We start from the raw sequence: 23,314 nt of genomic DNA, 5'->3' as shown, positions 1-23,314 counted from the left end.
CCTGTGGACTTAAGAGGATGTAACACCCAGATCGAGCCTAAAAAATAAAGAGAAGAAAAAGGCAGAAGGAACAGCATATGTGAAGGTGTGACTACTTTATGTATTTGGTCCTTCTTGGCAGGATGTGCAGAAACAGAGAAGGACTGAGGAGAGGCATGCTATGTCTTGGGAAGGGCCCTGTGTGTGTGCCTTCAGTTCTGTGCCTGTGAGCCTGCCTTCGTCCTTCAAACTCTGGGTGGCTCCCAGCACAGCAGCTGCATGGTTGCGCAGCCTGTGGGCCAACATGCTGCCGTCCATCTCCCCTTCATTCTCCACCAAAGGCCCTTAGCTCCCTTTATTATTTCCCGTTCCATTCTTAGCATGCTTAGCACAAGTGGTAGCTACAAGTAGATCTATCTACTGTGAAAAATGATGTAGGGAAACTAAGGCAGAAAGAAGGGGCTGGTGGAACTGCAAACACTGAAGGTTTTATTAGGAAGTTATAGCCAGAAAACAAGGAGCTGGGGGTTCAAAGAGGCCTTGAAGTCACTTGTCTAGTCCTTCTGTCCTTTGCTTCAAGAAATAAATTTGGTTTGGGCAAGTCTCACTTAGTAAGTTTCCCTGTCATTTCTTCCAGGGCAGAAGAGGAAAGAAACTAACGGGTATTGAGCACCTACTTTGTGCCAGGCCCAGGCCAGGTACTTTACATAATTTATTTCCTTCTGTCCTCACAACTCTGTAAAATATGGTTTTATTCCCATTTCATAAATGAGGAAATTGAGGCTCAAAGAAATTGAGTAATATTCCAAGATCATATTGAAAACGACAATTGGGATTTGAACTCACAACTGTGTGTCTCATCCCCAAAGTTCATGCTCTTCCTCCTCCATGAGTAACGTGTGCTGGGGTTACAGTAGCAGAGTAGCAGTGTGACCTGAGGATTCAGGTAAATCTGCGGCTTTGGCCCTCCTTGTGGCTGATTGTACCCAGGAGGCAGTTCAGCAGATGAGCTAGCCTTGTGGGGATATTAAAACTGAGAAAGTTTTAGAGTTAAGGTCACTAGGATCAGAGAGACTCACTCCCAACCGAGCTTGTACAACCAGAAAGGATTCTCCACTGACTAGTCTTACAGTGTGAAACAGCTGTTCTACCTCCTGGAAGGGCCTGAGCCCACAGCCTGCATGGAAGTTTGGGTAACAGCTCCAGGGCACTGAGGTAGGGTTGTGTCAGCTCTCTTAAGAATTAACTGCAGCTCGGGCCGGGCGCGGTGGCTCACGCCTGTAATCCCAGCACTTTGGGAGGCCGAGGCGGGCGGATCACAAGGTCAGGAGATCGAGACCATGGTGAAACTCCGTCTCTACTAAAAATAGAAAAAATTAGCCGGGCGCAGCGGCGGGCGCCTGTAGTCCCAGCTACTCGGGAGGCTGAGGCAGGAGAATGGCGTGAACCCGGGAGGCGGAGCTTGCAGTGAGCCGAGATTGCGCCACTGCACTCCAGCCTGGGCGACAGAGCAAGACTCCGTCTCAAAAAAAAAAAAGAATTAACTGCAGCTCTGATTGTCAGCATTAGAATGGTCTGAGATTCTTCTCACTGATTGCCCTCTCATCAGTGGCTCAGAGTGACTTATAGCATGTTGGGAAATGCACTGGTTTGACTCTGTTTTACATTCTACCTTTGTGTTGAAAAGCTGAGACATGAGCCAGGTGGGCTTTAAGCTTTCATTTGTTTATTCAGTGAATGCCTGCAATGTGCCAGGCCCAAGCCAAATTAGGTTCCTGGGCATACTTAAATGACCAAGGTCCACACCCTGCCCCCAGAGAGCTTACATTCTACCAGGAATTTAGGAACAGACAGAATACATCTATGGCACATTTTGATGATGCTGTATTAAATAGAATCAGTTGTGCTTAGCTTGACCAGCAAAAGCTTCACTGACCTTTGACCAGAATCTTAGGAAATGAATAGGAATTGTCAAGGATAGATGTTTCCCAGCACTTAGCACAATTGGCAGGAGATACGGAATTTGAGAATGTTGAATGAGGGAATGAATGGGTGAATGGAAGAGTGAGTGATGTTAACTATGACAATGAGTTTTTCTAGGCTGAGGATTGATCATTTTCTCTGCTTCTGAAAGGGAATTTTAGCTGCTGGTGTTGTCCTCTGCCTGCCTTGGTGACAGAGAGGCTCTTGGAGTTGGGTGCCTCAAGAGTAGAGTGCTCCAGTGGGCCATTTCAAAATAGAATTTGGGATCTGTTGCAGGGCAGCTGGTTAGATACAGCATGTGTCTTGGGGAAATCCTGTACAAACATATACAAACCCTGGAGATGAAAAAGAATCCATGGGATGAATGAGGCCAAGTTGAGTGCTGGAAATTCAATCCAGCTTCAGAGTAGTCCTTGACAGCTGTCTGGTCTGGCAATGGGTTATTCCCAAATTGGGGATAGAAAGGCCAAGCTAGAAAACTGAGTCATGCCCCCAAAGAGCTTTTTTTTTTTTTTTTTTTTTTTGAGACAGGCTCTCACTGTTACCCAGTTTGAAGTACAGTGGTGCAGTCTTGGCTCACTGCAACGTCCGTCACTTGGGCTTGAGCAGTCCTCCAACCTCAGGAGACCCTTATGTATTCCTAAAAATGATTGAGGAACCCAAAGAGCCTTTTTTTTTTTTTTTTTTGAGAGGATTCTCGCTCTGTCGCCCAGGCTGGAGTGCAGTGGCCGGATCTCAGCTCACTGCAAGCTCCACCTCCCGGGTTTACACCATTCTCCTGCCTCAGCCTCCCAAGTAGCTGGGACTACAGGCGCCCACCACCACGCCCGGCTAGTTTTTTGTATTTTTTTAGTAGAGACGGGGTTTCACTGTGTTAGCCAGGATGGTCGCGATCTCCTGACCTCATGATCCGCCTGTCTCGGCCTCCCAAAGTGCTGGGATTACAGGCTTGAGCCACCGTGCCCGGCCTTTGAGCCTTTGTTTATGTTGTTTATATCTATTGATATTCACCAAATTAAATATTAAAGCTGAGAAAGTTTTAAAATATTTTGTCACTAATTCATTTAAGAAAGACAGTATTGAAGCTATCATGTTAACATAACAATTTTTGATGAAAACTATATTTTCCAAAACAAAATTAGGAGAATGGCCAGGCGTGGTGGCTCATGCTATAATGCCAGCACTTTGAGAGGCTAAGGCAGGCGGATCACTTGAGGTCAGGAGTTCGAGACCAGCATGGCCAACATGGTGAAACCCTGTCTCTACTGAAAATACAAAAATTAGCCGGGCGCCGGGCGCAGTGGCTCACGCCTGTAATCCCAGCACTCTGGAAGGCTGAGGCAGGCAGATCACAAGGTCAGCAGATCAAGACCATCCTGGCTAACACAGTGAAACCCCATCTCTACTAAAAAATACAAAAAATTAGCCGGGCGTAGTGGCAGGCACCTGTAGTCCCAGCTACTTGGGAGGCTGAGGCAGGAGAATGGCGTGAACCCAGGAGGCGGAGCTTGCAGTGAGCGGAGATCGCGCGCCACTGCACTCCAGCCTGGGCGACAGAGCGAGGCTCCGTCTCAAAAAAAAAAAAAAAAAATTAGCCAGGCGTATTGGCAGGTGCCTGTAATCCTAGCCACTTGGGAGGCCGAGGCAGGAGAATCGCTTGAACCCAGGAGGTGGTGGTTACAGTGAGCTGAGATCATACCACTGCACTCCAGCCTGGGTGACAGAGCGAGATTTCATCTAAAAAAAAAAAAAATTAGAAGAATGGTCTTCTTTTCATTTTTGCAAATTACTTTCCATCTGGCTTAATAGACTAAAGCTGGCTTCTCATATATGCTTCTGTATTCAGTCTGTTGCAATACATTATTTTGGTTGAAGTATATGAAAAAATATCCAACCTCACACAAATATGTAAGTGAAAAAGACAGGAGTGTTTCAGTAGCCTTGCCAGATAATTTCCAGTATTAAATTTGAGCCCTTATCAATGAAGTCTTCATACTCATTTACACTAAAATCTATTGGTCAAACCAGTGCTTTGAATCCATCATGCTTTGGTCATTTGGAAAATAGGCTCACTGGATTTTGCAGATCTTCCAAATGTTTTCCATTTCATTTTACAGTACCAAAAGATAACATTTGTTAATATCATCACCAATTTCATCAGAAAAGTCTTCAAGTATTTAGCAGCTGTGAAACTCATGGTGGTGGACAAAAGTTTCAGAATTCTAATCTTCACTTGAAAGCTTGCGTTTTATATCATTGACTATAAATACTGTTAGTTGTTTTCCTTGAAATGACAGGCTAATTTTATTCATTGTTCATTTTTTTGAGAAAATGTCTGCCAATTCCCAAGTCTAAATAGTAAGTCATTCTTTCAGTTAAAAAATGGTGTTCCATGAAAAAAAGTGGCTTCCTCTTCCTTGGATTTTATCTCTCTTTTATCCAGGAAAAACTAGAATGCCCTAAGTTAATGCTTCTCAGGTCAAGGCAAAAAAGTCTTGGGCCTGATCTGGTAAGGAAGCAGAGATAATGGTTTTAATGGCTACAGATGCCAGCCCCCTAGGCCCTGGAGTGTACCTAGAGCTCACTTGGCCCCTTCACTGCTCTGGGGCAGTGCATGCTACAGCATGGATTTCCTGTGAGTAATCTCACACTCTCCAGAGATTCTGGTTTTGCTTAGAGTGAAGAAAAATTATCTTGAAGCTTTTTTGAGGAGATCCAAAATCAGAACCCCCAGAATTTTTCTTCCCTCATCTTTTGCCTAAGGCTAGACCTGCATCCTCAGAGTCTCTGAAATTTAAACTGAGGTGAGCAAGAACAACGGGCTGCTGGATTCAAGAATCAGTTCCATCAGCCTTTGTGATGAAGAAAAATGGTTGGAGTTTTCATTCATTCGATGAACATTTGCTGATTATGTTCTTTGTGTAGGAATACTGTGCCAGGTGCTAAAAATACAGCTTGGGAGCAGCTGATTGAAAGTCTGGGTTGACTGACTTTTCAGGGCATAAGGGTTCATGAATGCCAGAATTTGGAAAATGGCAGCAGATCACAGTCAAAGGGAACTCTGAACCAAGAGCCATTCTCTGCCAAAGCAAAAATTTGAAGGAACCAGTGGCATTACTGACTAAATAAATATAACATCTCTAGGGCTTGGGATTCTTATCACCCTCTAGCAATTAAAGCGGAGATGAAAATAGCAGAAAAAAGTTCCCAGTTCCACAAGGCATCATACCCAGGGGCAGGCACCAGGCCCTAGAGTTAAGACATCAGCTTTAGGAGTGGCCTTCTCAAACTGCCTGGGCCTGAAAGAAGGACTCAAGTGTACCAAACTCAGAGAGGACAGTGGATAAACTAGTCTTCAATGTAGACTTAGAACAGAACAGCCAAGGGGCTTAGATAGTAGATTGAGTGCCTACTGCCTGGATCCCTTGAGCTAAGTGCTTTGTATCTCTAATGTCCTGTGGGCAGCTTCAATTAGTGCTTAATTAGCTTTTCAGGCCCTGTGTTTCTTGCTTTAACTGGGAAGACAACCTGTCCTGTAAGGTCACTTCCAGTGATGGCTAATCTCATTTATTTTGTGTACCATTTTGGCTCTAGGGAGAGTCACATTATTTCGGTTAACTGGGGGCATCTCATAATCCCTAAAGAATGCAGTCTTTTACTCTAACGCGGTTAAGATTGGAACCATTCTGGAGGTCAGGTGGACAGATGGGCCTTTCTCTGTAGGAAGCAGTAATTTCAAGCAGTGTCTCATTGGACTGCCTGATGGCTGCATTGCCATGGGGACACCTAGCAAATCTGAGTTCTCTACCACATGCCCAGCTGAGCCCATGCCTCAAGCCAGGCCCTGTGCTGCTCCATGAGGGATCCAGACAGGAATCAGACCTGGCACCTGCCTCTTGTAGAAGGGACAGAAGATACAGGTAAATAAATTAAATAGAAGGCACAACTACTATAACCAAGGCACAGTGTACGAGGAGGAGATGGGAGAGGAGAAGTGAATTACAAGAGGGACTCTGTAGGAGAAAGCCTGGAGGAGGCTGGACTTAAATTGGGTCTTTCGTCTCAGCTACTCATTGGTAAACATGAGAAGAAAGTGGATTTTAAGCAAGGGATCCCCTTTAGCAAAAGCATAACATAGAAAAAGGCAGAGATTATTTGGGGAATTTAGGGAATGACTTCAGGGGGTTGAGGGGAGAGATTAAGATTTCTAACAAGTCAGCTTAGATTCATCATATATGAGAGACTCATGTTCGTGTAAAATACAGTGACCATTTATTGTTTCCTATTGTTCCTGTCGTGTTAATGATTAATACCATATGTTGAGCAACATCTATGTGCCTAGCAGTGGACTAGGTGCTTTATCACATTTATTTCTCACAGCTGACCCTACAAATTGAAACTTAATCCCATTTTACAGATGAGCAAACAGAGAGGGTAAGTAGAACTAGCACAGCATCATACAGCTGGTAAGTGATAGAGGTCAGGATTAATGCCAAAGCCAGTGTTTCCACTGCGCCCCAGTGCCTTCCACAAGTACTTTGGCACTAAATGCAGTCACATTAATTACACGCTTAATTTATAAGAATTGTGTATTTGCTTTTAAAAACAGAAAACACACGTATCATACTTTTTATTATACATTTGAATTATTGGTTATAACTACAAAACCATATACAGTCATTCCTCCACATCTGTGGATTCAACCAATTGTAGATAGAAGATATTCAAGGAAAAAAAAAGGATGATTGTGTCTATACTGAACATGTGTAGACTTTTTGCCTCGTCATTATTCCCTAAACAATACGGTATAGCAACTATTTACATAACATTTACGTTGTATTAAATATTATAAGTAATCTGGAGATTGTGGGAGTATGTGCATTGGTTATATACAAATATGACACCATTTTATGTCAGAGATTTGAGCATCTGCAGATTTCGGTATCTGTGGGGTGTCCTGGAACTGATCGCCCATGAGTACTATGGGATGACTGTATAGTGTGGTTTATATGCCATATAAAGAATTTCGGGCCAGGCGCGGTGGCTCACACCTGTAATCCCAGCACTTTGGGAGGCCGAGGCAGGTGGATCACGAGGTCAGGAGATCGAGACCATCCTGGCTAACACGGTGAAACCCCATCTCCACTAAAAATACAAAAAATTAGCCGGGTGTGGTGGCGGGCGCCTATAGTCCCAGCTACTCAGGAGGCTGAGGCAGGAAAATGGCATGAACCCAGGAGGCGGAGCTTGCAGTGAGCCAAGATCGTGCCACTGCACTCCAGCCTGGGCGACAGAGCGAGACTCCGTCTCAAAAAAAAAAAAAAAAAAAAAAAATTTTTTTTCAAGAATAACTATACAACATTTTAATTATATGTACTGGCTTTTGAACCTAGCATGCAAATGAAATGAAACTTGTAGTAAAAGTATATGTCCTGGTGCTCACCTTGTGGTCATCATCATGGCAGGAAAAGGGACTCTATCTAGAGTTACTGTGGCACTTTGTAGCTATGGAAAGTTTCTTCTTTGCCTTAATTTCTCTGAATACCATCCTTCTCTATCAACCTTCCACTCCTGCAGTTGCCATTAAACAACTGTCTTGCTCATTGAAATGTTCCCTTGGCAGAGACTGATTTAGGCTGTATCTTTTGTGAGTTCCACACGTAAAATTTCTGTCTAAGTTCCTTGTGCTTCCCGAAATGTTTCATTATGCTTCTGGTACTATTGTTTGGTTCTCTTCTTTTTTGAGAAACCAAGGACCTAAGTCAGTGTAATTGGTAACATTACAGGTTTAAGGATACCCTGATGCTAACTCATTATGAGAAAGTAATTTCATGGGAGAAAAATGATGGCATTATCTTATTGGTAGGATGAGGGTGATACCCTTATTATTCCCGTAGGCCTCTGCAGATACATGTTACCTACTGTTGAGTAAGTTTGGAAGGTACGTCAGTTAACTACCATTGCATAACAAACCACCTCCAAAACCTAGTGGTTTAAAACAATACCACTTTCTATCTCTCACGAGTCTGCTCTCAGCTGGGCTCACTCATGTTTCTCTGATCAGCTGGCCAATCAGCTGGGAAGGCTTCGCTTTCTCCACAAGTCTCTCACATCCCTCCAGCAGCTAGCCTCATCTCGCTCTCAGGCCATGGCAGAGGTACAGGAGCGAGCAAGCCCAGCCATGCATGGAAACAAGTGGAAATGCATACACACTTTTCAAGTTTATGGCTGGCAGCCTGTTTGCTAACATCCCATTGGCCAAAGTGACATAGCCAAGCCCAGTGTCAGAATGGGGGCAGATACAAAGTTGCAGGATATAGGAAGCTATTAATTGGAGGCATTAAATGCAATCAGTCTCCCAGTCAGGACCCCTCAGTGTGAAAGCAAACCTATAGACTTATATTTATTTTTCTTTTTTTTTTTTTTTTTTTTTTTTTTGAGACGGAGTCTCGCTCTGTCGCCCAGGCTGGTGTGCAGTGGCGCGATCTCGGCTCACTGCAAGCTCCGCCTCCCGGGTTTACGCCATTCTCCTGCCTCAGCCTCCCGAGTAGCTGGGACTACAGGCGCCCGCCACCTCGCCCGGCTAGTTTTTTGTATTTTTTTAGTAGAGACGGGGTTTCACCGTGTTAGCCAGGATGGTCTCGATCTCCTGACCTCATGATCCTCCCGCCTCGACCTCCCAAAGTGCTGGAATTACAGGCGTGAGCCACCACGCCCGGCCTGACTTACATTTCTAAGTCAGGTTTATCATAGAAGGAAAAAAAAAAAAGTCCAAATAATGACTGTATTGGGCCTATGTTATGGGCATATACAGGGTAGACACTTTACATGCTACGCAGTGATGATCCTTACAACAACTCTGCAAGGTAGGTAGGAATTGGAGCCCAGAGAAGTTAAATAACTTGCTCAAGGTCACCCAGCCCGTATGTGTTCAGGCAGGGATTAGAATGCCTGTTTGATTTCAAAGCCCAGATTGTTTTCACCATACTCACTACCTCTCAGGAGTACCAACCAAAGCCTTACCTTCCCTCTGACACAATTTCCCATTGAGTTGATACTTTCTGACTAGCTGTACAAACGCCTCCTCCAAAATGTTGCTGCGATCCTAAGGGAATTGTGCAATTCTTCAGAAAACCCACGCATTCTCCTAAACTGTCCATTGACTAAAAGCATTATTTCCTTCCAGATGGGCATTGGTCCCTGGGCTGCACAGGCAGCCCAAGAATTGTAGCCACTCCCAGCCATGCCAGAGAAGGAAGGGCCTTTAACCTTTAAGATGAAAGGTTTTTTGGGGGATGTCAGAGAATTAGGACATTTGAGCATGAGCTTTGGAGTCAGACTCACTAGGGTTCAACCACTCGCTAGCTTTATAACCTTGGGCAACTCATTTAACTTCTTGAAATCTGTTTCTTCATCTTAAAAAATGGGAATAAGAACACCTCATTTGCAGAGCTGTTACAAGGACTAAATTTAAATTATGTCTATAAACTGCCTAACCCAGTGCCTGGCACGTAATAAGTGGCATTACTAACATTGTTACCATTATTTTGAAGGAGAGCCTTTCCCCTCCTGGGAAACCCTGTTTCTGTCTGTTGGACAGGTCCCCCCCGCCTCCAGCCAGCCTGTGCAGACTTGCTGCCTGCTGTGTCACCGGGAACGCAAAGGCTGGGAAGAAGGCCCTTCTCAAAATGGACTGGTGTTGCAGGGTGAGAAGCTGCCCCCTGACTTCATGCCAAAGCTCGTCAAGAATCTCCTAGGCGAGATGCCTCTGTGGGTCTGCCAGAGTTGCCGAAAGAGCATGGAGGAAGATGAAAGGCAGACAGGTCGAGAACATGCAGTGGCGGTAGGTAACCACTGACAGGGGTCCCTGAATGCAGGAGGGCTGCCTTCCCAAGGAAGTCAGGCTGTTCCCTGTCCTCAGGTGGCTCTCCTTGGGCAGCTCCCATGCCCAGACACTGAGAGACTTCTGGGCTGCACTGGCACAGCATTGGCAGCTCAAGTTCAGATTTGGGGGAAGAAGAGAAACTTCTGGCAGCCCACCGGTCAGTCCCTCAGGGTGGTCTGCGCACAGGATGAGGGCCCACTCATAAGTACTGGTAGATCACGAGCCTGCTGTCTTTGGCTCTGTGGCAGCTTGAAAGACAACCAGTAAGACGTGGAAGACAGAGATGAGTTTGAGGGTCTGAAATGTGCCCTAGTTAGAAGGACAGACACCAGGGAGCCATCTAAGTCTGCTGTCTCATGAATCACGATGACCAGACTTTCCTTATTTCTCACGTCGCTGCAGATCTTCCCTTTTACCCAGGATCAGTTTAGCTTCAGGACTCCTGGCCAAAAGGCCCTTCCTGTCATTGGCAGCTCTCTACTCCCCAAAGGCCCGCAGTTCACAGGCAGTCTTTGGCCCTACCAGAGTCTCTCTCCCCAGTCTCCACACATTGCATGTAAGTGGGACCACCACAGCCCTTTCCCAGCAAAGGCCTGGCCCTCATTTGTTCTTATAGCTGGAGTTGTATTCATTGTGTTTTTGCTATGGCACATGGCCTGGAAGAGAAGGGGCTCCCTCAGCAAAAGCCGAGGCAGCAGAGGGTCAGCTCCGATGTTTGCTGTTTGACCATGAGCCTTTTTCCTCCCCCTTCTCCAGATCTCCTTGTCACACACATCCTGCAAATCACAGTCTTGTGGAGATGACTCTCATTCGTCCTCGTCTTCCTCTTCATCATCCTCATCCTCGTCCTCTTCTTCCTGCCCTGGGAACTCAGGAGACTGGGATCCTAGCTCATTCCTGTCGGCACATAAGCTCTCGGGCCTCTGGAATTCCCCACATTCCAGTGAGGCCATGCCAGGCAGCTCTCTTGGGAGTCCTCCTACCATTCCCGGTGAGTCTCCAGGCTCGGGAGAGAGCCAGGCCCTATACAGGTGGATAGCTGTGTTTTCCTGTCCACTTTGTTCAAACAAATCATAAGACTGGTTACTAAAATAAGTAAAAGTGGAACTGTTCTGGGGGAAGCAGGGGCAGCTTAGACCTTGACTATCTCTGGAACTCCTTTCCCCACAACTCTGAACTTGAAAAATACTGCTAGTAGAAAACCGTTTGCCTCTCAAAGTTGTCATTGGCTCTGGTAGTTCACATTGGATCAAGAGGGCACCCAGTGAGGTCTGAGTAGAAAGTGGAGTCGTAGGACTTAGATCACCTGACCCCTGCAGCACCACAGAGGATCTGGGCAACTGTGTCTTCCTAGGCCTTGATTTCCCCATCTAAGGGATGGGTATAAAAGCATTGCATTTAAATGCCCAAGAGATTGGCAGTATAAGCTGTAATGGTTATTAGCTAATTTAGCAGCTGTGTAAGTCTTCTTTGACTCTGAAATAACTCTCAGAGACCCAGAGACAAAACTCTTGGGTTATTGGTTTATTATGTAAATATGATTTACTGTCATACTTCTAAATGAAGGAGCTGAGTTCTTCAAAGTGGTACTGCCCCCAGAATTATGAGTGTTGAGCAGTATATAATTCCATTAGTTTTTGTACATAAGCTAGAGAGTCATCAGAACCTTTTTCCCACTTCTATGAAATCTGGGGCCCTCAGGGGTCTGGCGTGCCCTTTTGCTTTGCTGCACGTGGCACAGAGGCAGAGCCTGGGCCTGCTGCTCCACTGGCTTCTGCAGATCATCCTCCAGCCTGAGGAGCACCTGTGTACAAGCAGATCCTAGAGAGACCCTGAGAGACAGAATATACATCCCCTGCTCATGCTACAGAAAAGGCATGGGGCCTTCTGTGGAATCAGCATTCCTAGTACCTTCTTGCTTGGGCCTGGGCTCCTTGAGCCCACTCAGCTGTGTTGCTGCCCAGAGAATCTTCTCCAGCTCCAGGGTCCCCTGTGCTGAGAGGCTGTGCCCTCTGGTCACAGAAGCAGGATGCTGTGGCACTGAGCCTGTGGGCTTTCCTTCCCAGGTCTGGGCTCCTATTCTGACCCCTTTCTCCTTCCTCTGCCCACAGGTGAGGCTTTCCCCGTCTCGGAGCACCACCAGCACTCAGACCTCACTGCTCCCCCTAACAGCCCCACCGGCCACCACCCCCAGCCAGCATCTCTAATCCCGTCTCACCCCAGCTCCTTTGGCTCCCCGCCCCACCCACACCTGCTGCCCACCACCCCGGCAGCACCTTTCCCTGCCCAGGCTTCAGAGTGCCCTGTTGCTGCTGCCACCGCCCCCCACACTCCAGGGCCATGTCAGAGCTCCCATCTGCCCTCCACCAGCATGCCACTCCTGAAGATGCCCCCACCATTCTCGGGGTGCAGCCACCCCTGCAGCGGGCACTGTGGTGAGCACTGCAGCGGGCCTCTCCTCCCACCCCCGAGCTCTCAGCCACCCCCTAGCACTCACAGGTAAGTGCGCTGCATGAAGGGCACACTCTCTACCCACTTGAACTTAGAATTGTGGACAATTTGGGGGTAACTTTGAGGTGGAAATTAAAGAGTAGACTATGTCTTTCCTTTCATTATTTTTCCAATTGTAAAGAAGTATGTATTTTGGCCTGGCACAGTGGCTCACACCTATACTCCCAGCGCTTTGGGAGTCCTAGACAGGAAGATCACTTGAGCCTAGGAGTTTGAGACCAGCCTGGGCAACGTGGCAAGACCCCCTTCTCTATAAAAAATTTTGAAAATTAGCTAGGCGTGGTGGCATGCAACTGTAGTCCTAGCTACTCAGGAGGCTGAGGCAGGAGGATTGCTTGAACCCAAGAGTTTGGGGTTGCTGTGAGCATTGATCATGCCACTGCACTCCAGCCCGGGTGACAGAGTTTAAAAAAAAAAAAAAAAAACTACTACGTGGGGTTTTTTTGTTTTGTATTTTGTTTTGTCTTTAACTTGGAACAATTCAGAAATGTATAAGGAAAAAAATGTCTTCACAACCTAAGCTTCTACCACTGTGGTATATTTTCACCATGTTTCTGTATATAAATAACATAATTAGATATCTGATATACCTTTCGTGTAGTAGTAATTTTTTAACATCATGTCATGATCATTTCCCCAGTTAAAATTCTTCAAGAAACTTTTCAATGGCCATATAATGTCTTACTGTATAGCTCAAGCATACTTTATCATTCCCCTGTTCCTGGACATGTAGGCATTTCCAGTTTAACCATGATGAATGAGACTGTAGTAAGCATCCCTGCACCTAAATCTGTTTGAATGAGAAATCATGTCCTTTGGGGAGATTCCTAGAAGTAACTCTAAGTACTGAGAAAGGTTATACTAACATATATTTGAAAGATAATTCTTTGGAGAAGATAGAGGTATATTTTTATGTTAGAAATCAGATCTGTGTTTATCATGCGTTTCTATTTTCCTATTGGAAAGTCTCCTGTGTCTTGCACATGCTGGATTGACAGTGTCTGCAGTCTGCCACCCGCCGGTTTTCACTTAGTGTTGCCTCCTCAGCATATTTGTGTTCTGGTGTGGTGTTCTTAGCCCCAGCTTCAAAGGCTGGAGAACATTGACCGCAGTTCATGTTATTATTCTCCAGTTGCTGAGCATTTGGGTTTTTCCAACATTTTAACATTACCAACAGTGTCTCTAAATATGTCTTTGCTTAAAGCCTTTTCCCTCTTTTGGATTTTTCTTGTTGGAATCAAGTTCTCAGAATGAAAAAAGTTACTAGTTAAAGGCTGTTTAGGTGTTTTTTGTTCTTTTTGAGGGTTCTTAATACACATTGAAAAACTGCTATCCAAAGGGGTCTCCAAATTGATGTAACCACCAATGAGTGCTGGTTTCCCATATTTGCAGGCACACTATTTTAATTTTTCTAAGATCAATTTTGTGGCCTGGTGCAACAGCTCATGCCTGTAATCCCAGCAGTTTGGGAGGCCAAGGCAGAAAGATTGCTTGAGCCCAGGAGTTGGAGACTAGCAAGGGCAACATAATGAGACCCTGTCTCTACAAAAAATTTAAAAACTAGTGGGGCATAATATGCATGCCTCTAGTTCCAGCTACTCAGGTTGTGGGGGCTGAAGCGGGACAGGACCGCTTGAGCCTGGGAGATATAGGCTGCAGTGAGCTGACATCGTGCCACTGAACTCTACCCTGGGCAACAAAGTGAGAGCCAGTCTCAAAATAAAAAATAAAATCAGTTTTGCGGCCAGGCACAGTGGCTCCTGCCTGTAATCCCAGCACTTTGGGAGGCTGAGGCGGGCAGATCATGAGGTCAGGAATTCCAGACCAGCCTGGCCAGCATGGTGAAACTTTGTCTTTATTAAAAATACAAAAAAAAAAAATTAGCCGGGCATGGTGGTGTGTGCCTGTAGTCCCAGCTACTTGGGAGGCTGAGGTAGGAGAATCGCATGAACCCAGGAGGCGGAGATTGCAGTGAGCCGAGATTGTACCACTGCACTCCGTCCAGCCTGGGCAACAGAGTGAGACTCCGTCTCAAAAAAAAAAAAAAATCAATTTTGCTAATGCAACAGATAATGAATGGTTGATTTAGAATAAACTTCTGTAACCACCACTGATAATGATTCCTGCCACCATGTTTTTTAATCCATGTCGCATGCTTAGCATCCTTTCTAATAGAGGGCTGCTTTGGACTGCCCTGGAAGCTGGGCTTCCACACAGCTCCTTCGAGCGCCGTCCTTGCTCTCGGTTCCCTTGCCACCTCAGCCGCAGCCTAGCACTGGGACCAGCCCAATGGGTGCTTCAGCTGCTCATGGCCCAGCCTAAGGCTTCAGCTCTTCCTGGCTCAAATTATGGGATATTTCAGGCATATGCCTCATTCTTACCCTGGGAAAATATTCTGTATTACAAGATATCCCAGTGCTTCCTGAAATCCAGAGGCAGAACAGTACAGTGGAGAGAGTAGAGTTTTGCATAGAGAGAAACGTGGGCTTGAGTTCCCCACGTCTCCCCTGCCTGCACCCACCATGCACGCCTTCTCAGGGCACTATGCATACCTCACTTTATCCTCCTGTTTATCATGCATTATTGTCACGGTCTGTTTGTATCCTTGAGTCCTGGCCACCTGTTGGGCAAAGCAGTCAAGTACTCAGCTTCACTCTCCACCACTGCAAAGTGGGGACAATGACACTTATTTTGCAGGACTTGGGGGATGGTTAGACATAATATGCCAAGGCTGGGCACGGTGGCTCACACCTGTAATCCCAGCACTTTGGGAGGCCAAGGCAAGTGGATCATGAGGTCAGGACATCGAGACCATCCTAGCTAACACAGTGAAACCCTGTCTCTACTAAAAATACCAAAAAATTAGCCAGGCGTGGTGGTGGGCACCTGTAGTCCCAGCTACTCGGGAGGCTGAGGCAGGAGAATGGCATGAACCTGGGAGGTCGAGCTTGCACTGAGCCGAGATTGTGCCACCGCATTCTAGCCTTGGGCAACAGAGCGAGACTCCGTCTCAAAAAAAAAAAAAGAAAAAATAAGATGCCGAATCCAAAACCTGGCACAAACAGTGGCTCTTATAGTTGGTGTCCCAGAAGTCACTCGCTTGTTCTCAACTCCATGCCCTGTGGTTAAGGCAGCTCCACCTACTGCTCCAGAGCACCAGAGTCTGCTCAGAAGCACCTTAGAAGGTGAAAGGGGACTGACCTCATGGACAGCCCTGAGTGTTCCAGAGGAGCCATCAGCCCACCAATGGGTTCAGGCCTATTTACTGAGCAGCTGCTGTGTGCCGGGTTGTTACGCTACACACTGGGACCCAAAACTGAAGCAATACAGCCCCTGCCCTTGAGGCGCACAGTCCAGTTTAAGAGAGACATGCGCAGACAGACCATGACCGTGAAGCACAGTAAGCAGAGGATGGAGTGAGGTGTGCACAGCAGCCTGAGAAGGAGTGCATGGTGGGTGCAGGCAGGGGAGGTGTGGGGAAACCTTTCCAGAAGAGCCACATTTGTATTTGGGATGGGCCTTGAGGGACAGTGCAGGTGTTCGCCCTGTTCTGGTGAGAGGTGCAATGTAGTTGGACTGCCTGGGACCTCTGTGGAGTGGGGCAAGTGAAGGGCGGTCAGGACAGCAGGTGGTGGTTGGGATGCTTCCTGGGCTCCTGCATCACCCTCCCTCACCTCTGGGCCTTCCTCCCCATCATCAGGGATCCCGGGTGCAAGGGGCACAAGTTTGCACACAGTGGCCTGGCTTGCCAGCTGCCCCAGCCCTGCGAGGCAGATGAGGGGCTGGGTGAGGAAGAGGATAGCAGCTCTGAGCGAAGCTCCTGCACCTCGTCCTCCACCCACCAGAGAGATGGGAAGTTCTGTGACTGCTGCTACTGTGAGTTCTTCGGCCACAATGCGGTGAGTGAGCCTGCCCAGGCCAGAGAGGGGCTGGGGGCCAGCCCAGGTGAGCAAAAGGAGCACACTGCTCTCCCCAGAGAGACCCTTTGCTCACGGTGGCGATTACCGCGCTGGGGCCATGAGTCCTTGCACCTGCGTCCGCTCGCTTGATCCTCACAGCACATTCGTGAGATCGGGGTTTTTAAACATTTTGCTACCTTTGCTCTTCTCGTGGTTTCTCTTAAGATTGACTTTTTTTCCTTAGGCAAAAGGAAAGGAAATGGCAGAGAGAAAGCTATGATTCTGATGAGTATGTATACGTGTGTAATCCCAGAGAAGTGAACGCTTGGGCGTGATGAAGGCAGAGTGGAAGCAAAAAGGCTCTCAGTCCCCCAAGTGTGACAGCCAGCCGAGGGACAGGCCGTGAGCACAGACGGCGCCAGGAAGGAGGCTCAGATCAGAGGGCATGCTGGCTCTGGCCAGGGGGAGGAAGCAGTGCAGAAGTCTCATAAGGTGAAGAGGAGAGGGCCGCTGGTTAGGGTAGAGCAGTTGAGGATAGAAGAAATGAAAGTAATTAAATTGCTAGTCACCTTTGAGCTAGGGGTTATTATCCTCATTTTAGAGATGACAAAATTGAGGCTCACAAAGACTCGGTGACTCGCCCAAGGTCATACAGCTTCCCGGTGACGAAGCCCGGGCTCCAACTTGCTTTCCTGGCTCCCCAGTCAGTGTTTGCCCAGCTCTGCCCTGTTCCCTCCTAGTCCCTTCACCCACTGCCACCTGGGTTCAGCCTGGCTGACAGGGTGAAGCCATGTGGCCTTGGTGGCTAATGGTAGAGAGAACAGTTGTCTTGCTTCTCATCACATACTTGGTGCCAGCGGGTGGGAGTGCTATGGGCCTCCCAGGCCCAGGGTGTAATGTCAGCACCTCCCCCCCCACCAGCCGCCCGCTGCCCCGACGAGTCGGAACTATACCGAGATCCGGGAGAAGCTCCGCTCGAGGCTGACCAGGCGGAAAGAGGAGCTGCCCATGAAGGGGGGCGCCCTGGGCGGGATCCCTGGGGAGCCCGCCGTGGACCACCGAGATGTGGATGAGCTGCTGGAATTCATCAACAGCACGGAGCCCAAAGTCCCCAACAGCGCCAGGGCCGCCAAGCGGGCCCGGCACAAGCTGAAAAAGAAGGTGGGTGTAGGGAGAGCCCAGCTCTGCCATCTCTCCTCCCTGAGGACCCTCGCCCCAACCCCCAGGACTTCTGGGGCGTGAATGATGCTGGCTGCCAAAAGCCTCAGCTTGGCTCACTGTTCTGGGAAGGTCTGAATGAGTTGGGGAGGCATCAGGGTCAGGGAGCCTGGGGGCAAATAACTGGAGGAAAAAACGTGTCGTGGCCTGAGAAGCTGCTTGCTGGATTCCTCCAAGCTGAGGACTTGCTTCAGTCATGTATTCATTCAGCAAACACTTCTACAAATACTGGCAGCCAAAGTGTGACACAGTTAAGTTCTCACCCAGGAGAAGCTGCCCAGTGGGGAGACTGACACAAAACTGGACAAGCATATTAGCATGTGACAAGTACTGGGATGAGGGAAGTCCCCCATCCTGCCTGGAAATGGCTTTACAAGAGGCTGACTGTGAGTACAGACTCCTCAGGAGGGCCGTCCTGGCAGCAGGCATGGCACATTCCACAGCAGCTTGACAGCCAAAACTGAGCAGAAGAGAGGCGGGATGGACACTGTTGAGGGAGGGCCCTCGAGGCCCTGCGGAAGAGCTCTGGCTTTATCCTACCAGTGAGAGAAGTCACTGAGGGTTTTAATCAGAGAATGCAGTTGGTCACACGTGCATCCTAAGATTATGGCATGGCCAAATGGAAGGTAGCTTGGAGGGTTCCAGGCAGGAAGACCTTCAGTTCGATGCCTCAGGCAGGAAATGCAGGCCAAGGGAGTGATGATTGATGGTGGGGCCAGAGAAGAAGAGAGGGATTTTCAGAGAAAGCCGAAGTGATGGGCCTTTGATCTGATGGCAGGAGAGGGGGATGGAGGCAGGGATGTCTCCCAGGTGTTTGCTTGATGACCAGCAAGATGGTGGTACCTTTCACTGAGCCAGGATGGGATTTGCAGAAGACAGTGAATTCAGTTGAGGCATGTTGACTTGAAGGTTCCTGTGAGACATCTCAGAGGAGAAGTGCAGGGCTAGCATTTACCAGCACAGAGATGTAATTGAAGCCAGGGGAATGAACCAGTCCTCGGGACTGAGGACAGAACCTGGTGAACCATTCCTGGGCAGCCTTCCTGCCAGATGAGCCCCGGAGCTTGATGGCTTGTCCTTTGTGGCTTCATTACCTGTTCACCTGCCTACTCCCAACTGCATCTGCACAGTGACACGCTTGGGAGCCCAGCATCTGAAGAGATTTGGGTGTAACAACCAGCTAGTTCCAGTTCCTGGGTGGTCAAACAGCCCTAGTGCTTTGGAAAGCAGAAGTGATTCACCATCCTTTTTCAGCCCCAAGGACAACCAGGATCCTGCTCCTGCCGCCTGAAGTAGTGAGCCAAGGGGTCCCACCGCTGCCTTCTGAAAGGGGTCAGCACTATCTTTCTCCCATGCAGAATCACCCAGCCAGAAAGGTTCAGTGGGCTGCAGCAGTCTCTGGCCTTTCCTGGCTTCTTAGGGCAGTGCTTCCCAGTTAAGTCCCCAGAGAGCACACCTGGCAGTTCCCAAGTCTGGTGTGCTTTTCATAAATGTGTGTGCCCACATGTCTCTTCCCCTTTACTGATAATGCTATCTTCTCTCACTTTTTCTTCTGACAAACTTTCCTTCCAAGTTCAGTTCAGCTGTTTCCTCCTTCATAGCCATCCTTGGGTAACTTCCACTGTACTCCCATCCCACTTCACATATCTGGAGGCTCTGCTCACTCATCCCACACTGCACAGCTCCTGTCTGGCAGGCCCAGGTGGAACCAGGCAGCCCTCCCTTTCCAGACTTAGTCGTGGGGCTGCAGGCAGGGACAGACACGCAGTGGCAGTGGCATGCATTAAGTGATTATGGTCATTATCTCTGTAGACAGCAGCCTTCTCCCTTGTCTCCCTCCATCTCCTGGACTTCACAGTCTGGCTCTCCACGAAAGCCCAGCTGCTCCTTCTCTCCTGCCTCAGGAGATGGACAGAGCTCAGTGTCTCTCTGCTCCCTTCTCCCACTGCCAGCCCGTGACTCTCTCACCTTGTCTTTGTGTCTTCTGTCTACACGAAGGTGAGAGAGTCATGGGCTGGCAGTGGGAGAAGGGAGCAGAGAGACGCTCACCCTGGTTCTTAAAAACTGCACCCCTGGCTCTGTCATCTGTGACCTCCTGGCCACTCCTCCACATCCACTGAAGACTCTCCTCCCCCTTTCTCTTCTTCCCAGGCCAGTCCGTTCCTCACTCACTTGAATGGAGTAAGTATTGTAAGTATTGGTAGGAGGGCAGGCAAATTACCCATCTCTCTCTCACTCACCAGTACTCAGTTCCTTGTCCCGCTATCTTTCTTTCAGACCCACTCAAACACCACAGCCCTGGGTTCCACCCCAGCCTGGCTCTCCCTTTCTACAGCTCAAGAAAAGCATGTGAGTGAATCTGTGGCAGGCGGCCATGTGGGCTTCTGCTTGCTGAGCTCCCATGTCACAGGCGGGCCTCTCATGGTTCCCTGGGCTTCCTGTGCCTTAGCACGTCCATTCCCCACAGTCCTTCTGTCAGGCCTCCAGTCTTCTCAAACCACTAGACCTTCCCAGCCCATACCTTATTTTTTGTCAAATAACCTCACTTTCGATTTCAATGAGGAAAAAAGCCATTGTACAGGGATTCTCCCACTGTTTTGCCATTCCCACCTGCAAACATACTTTCTTCCTTGTCATGAGAGTCACCCTTTTCCTGCCTAAGGCCCGTGCAGTACTTTCTTGACCCCTCAGCCCAGCAATAGGCTCCTGGTCTAGCTTAGCCTCTCCTCTGTGCTGTTCCCATCCACATTTCATTGTGCCCATCACTCTCTTTTTTGGAAGCAAACTGCTCCCTGAGACGGTTACCTCTCTCTCAACCCCTCTCCAGCCTCTTTCCTCTCATCACAGCCACATTTCTTGAAAAATGATGTCTGCATTCACTGTCTTCACTTCCACCCATTAGCTCACTGCAGACTGTTTTCTACCCACACCCTCTCCAGAGTCACTGGTGCCTTTTTTGTTGCCAAATCCATCCTGCTCTCCTGTTCCTGTCGTATTCGTCCACTAGAGAATAGCTGGCATTTTGTGTTTGTTCTCCTTTTCACGCATTGTCTTTGGCTCCTCTGACCTCAGCCAGGCAGGAAAGGGAAGGGGGAGTATCATGTTCTCCAGATGTCTTGCCTGCCTCTGACATCCTTTCTGTCTCCTTTGTGAGCTCCTCTTCCTCCACTTGACCCTCCTTCATGGGGACATCTCCCTGGGAAAGAGAGATGCCATCTAAAAAGAGCCAAATAGTGTTTCCTTCCCGCCCTGCATATCCACGTCTCCAACTGCTGCTGGACACCTCCTCATGGATGTCCCACAGGTATCTCAGACTCCACACATACAAATTTCAGCTTGTTGTCTTTCTCCAAACAGGCCTGCTATCCCTTCTCTGTTGTCTCTCTAGTCAATGGCACCACCTCCCACCCTGTTGCCTGAGCCGGAGTTCTGGGCGCCAGCCTGGGGAGTGCATTATAGCAACCCGGAGCAGCGTGCCTGGAACTGGATCTCAGTTTGACACTTGGCTCAGCCACACTTGCTGTATGACATTGGGCAAATCACTTAACCTCTAAGCCTCAGTTTCTTCATCCATAAAATGAGAATAACAGAACCTAAGTCATAGATTATTGCGAGGATGAAATGGAGCAATGCATGGAAAGATTGGGCAGAGTGCCTGGCACGTGTGAGTGCTCAGGCAGTGGGGCTGCTGTGGCAGCCATAGTGGCCGTCAATGTTTTTCTGACTTTTCTCATTCTGTCTCCCTACCCATCACCAAAAGCCCTATCCATGCCACGTCGCTGATAGGTCAGACCCGTCCACTGCTCTCCACCCTACTGCCACTACCTTAAAAGCCATTAGTAGCTGGACACTGCCCTCGGGCACAAACTCTGTAGGGCCTGCAGGGCTCTTCACGATCAGCCCCTGCCAGCTTGCCAGCTTTATCTCTCAGCCTCTCCTTTCTGACCTTCCTACCCACCTGCCCCACCCAACCCCCACATCCCCCAAAAAATCTGGGCTACAGCTGTACTTTTAAATGATCTGCATTCCCAGAAGATACTGAGCTTTCCCATTTCCGGCCTTTCCGCTTGCTATTCCTTCTCTCTAGAAAATGCTTGTCCCACTGCCTCCAGGATGATCCCACTCCCCCTTCAGTGCTCAGTGCAGATCCTGCTGCCTCCAGGAAGCACTCCCTGGTGACCCAGTCTGGGTTGGGAGCATCTCCTCTAGGTTCCCAGATCACCCTGTGCTTCCTTCCATGCAGCATTTGTCACTGTCACTCTGAATTCAACAGGCTGTTTGCTGTTGTCTCCCTCAGCAGACTAAAGTCAGCGAGGCAGAGAATGTCTCACATACGCTAAACTCACAGGGCCTGGCCTGCTGCCTCACAGCCTCAGTGGTCAGTAAATGGTCATCAGATGGAATTGAGAAACATAGGAACTTCTGAAGATCAGGCCTGGGTGTATTGTCCTGGCTCTGCCACTTCCTAGCCGCCGCCGCCTCCTGTTCTTTCCAAAGTCGAGGTTTCTCACCTATAAGCAGAGGGTCATGATGCAGCAAAGACAGTGGCGAGGATTAAAGGAGACATCTATGGGAAGGGCTCACGGTACAAAGCAGAAAGTGTGTGTTTCTGTGCTTTCTCCTCTTGATACCAGAGTGTATATGGTTCCATGTCATTCCCTCCACACCAGTAGCCAGACTTTTTGTTTTAGCAGCAAAACTTTTCTGTGAAATCTGTGTGGTGCTGGGGGAGCGAGGTGAAGGGCCCTTGGTCCTCGTTGGTCTAACCCAGGGCCTCTGAGCCCTACCCACAGCTAGAAAAGCTGCTCCCTGCGGGCCATGAAGCCCAGCCCCACCTTTGCACATGGGAAAGGACCCCACACAGACTCTCAGCTGTCCTCATTGTGACCCTGGAATATAGAGTACCTCTTCCTCCTAACTTACAAATAGGGAAAGTAAGGTTCAGAGAGAATAAGTGATTTGTCCAAGGTCCCACAGAACAATCGACTGTAGTCCATTTTGGAGCCAGGATTCACAAAAGATAAGTGCCTGCCTGGTGGGATGCAGGACCACCCTCTTTACATTGACTCTGAGGTGGTAGCAAGCCCTGGTTTCTCTCACCAGCTGCCCTTTCATGTTCTTTTCCTCCATTCCCAGATCAGCTGGAAGTACAGGAGGCAGTGGGAATCAGTGGTGCCAGGCACACCACAGCCACCTCCTTCCCGAGGGTTTTGGTATCTGCCTCCTGTCTCCCTCTAAAGGCGTCGTTGGCCTTGAGGTGGGATGGAGAGGTTGGGGTGACTCAGATCCCATAGACTTTCATTTTGATTCCCTAGATCCAGGTCTATCAAAGCCAACCAGCAGGGCCTGGCCTCTCTGAGCCTTCCAGGCCTTACCTGGGCAAAGGAGCAGCTCTCACATCTTGGCTGTGTAGGCCAGTGTGGTTGTCCATGGCATGCCATTGGGCACACTATAGATGTGGCCTTGATTACTTGAGACCAAGTGTGTAGCAACTGGCCTTTCTATGGGAACACTGTCCTCTTTAGTAATACCCAGATATAGTATCAGGAAGGCACATGTCCTCCCAACCAGAGCAGTCTCATCTACCCCCACACCTGCCTGCTGTAAGACCCCGTGATGGCATGGCTTTTTCCCTACCAAGCGCAGGGGTAGAGAGAATGCCTCTCTAGTAGTGGTCTTCTTCACATGCATCCCCACTTTGGCTTTACTCCGAAATTACTGTCCCCATTTTGCAGATGAGTCCACTGAGACTGGGGCTCTGGGTAAACAAGCTGTAAAAACCCTACCCTCTGTGGGTGTGACTGTACCCCTGCCCCCAGGACATGCACCTGTCTGGCTG

At 48.6% G+C, this 23,314-nt stretch overlaps 1 protein-coding gene across 17 annotated transcripts in view; it reads left to right on the top strand.

Annotated features, from left to right (window-relative positions):
• Positions 1-23,314, top strand: part of FAM193B (family with sequence similarity 193 member B) — a 35,572-nt gene that overhangs the window by 6,654 nt on the left and 5,604 nt on the right. For 5 of the 17 annotated variants that reach the window (XR_004183925.1, XR_004183926.1, XM_031666646.1 and 2 more), the window contains 6 exons: positions 9,563-9,805; positions 10,604-10,838; positions 11,959-12,346; positions 16,059-16,257; positions 17,179-17,418; positions 19,627-19,824. Coding sequence is in view for 15 of the 17 variants with exons in the window: in XM_031666646.1 (XP_031522506.1) it covers positions 9,563-9,805; positions 10,604-10,838; positions 11,959-12,346; positions 16,059-16,257; positions 17,179-17,418; positions 19,627-19,824 (1,503 nt within the window). In the remaining 2 variants the exon portion in view is untranslated. The other 12 variants (XM_031666638.1, XM_031666644.1, XM_031666640.1 and 9 more) reach the window with 11 other exon arrangements.

The sequence above is a fragment of the Papio anubis genome, chromosome 5 (assembly GCF_008728515.1).
Source record: "Papio anubis isolate 15944 chromosome 5, Panubis1.0, whole genome shotgun sequence".
Lineage (NCBI taxonomy): Eukaryota > Metazoa > Chordata > Mammalia > Primates > Cercopithecidae > Papio > Papio anubis.
This window is presented reverse-complemented; position numbering and strand designations above follow the sequence as displayed.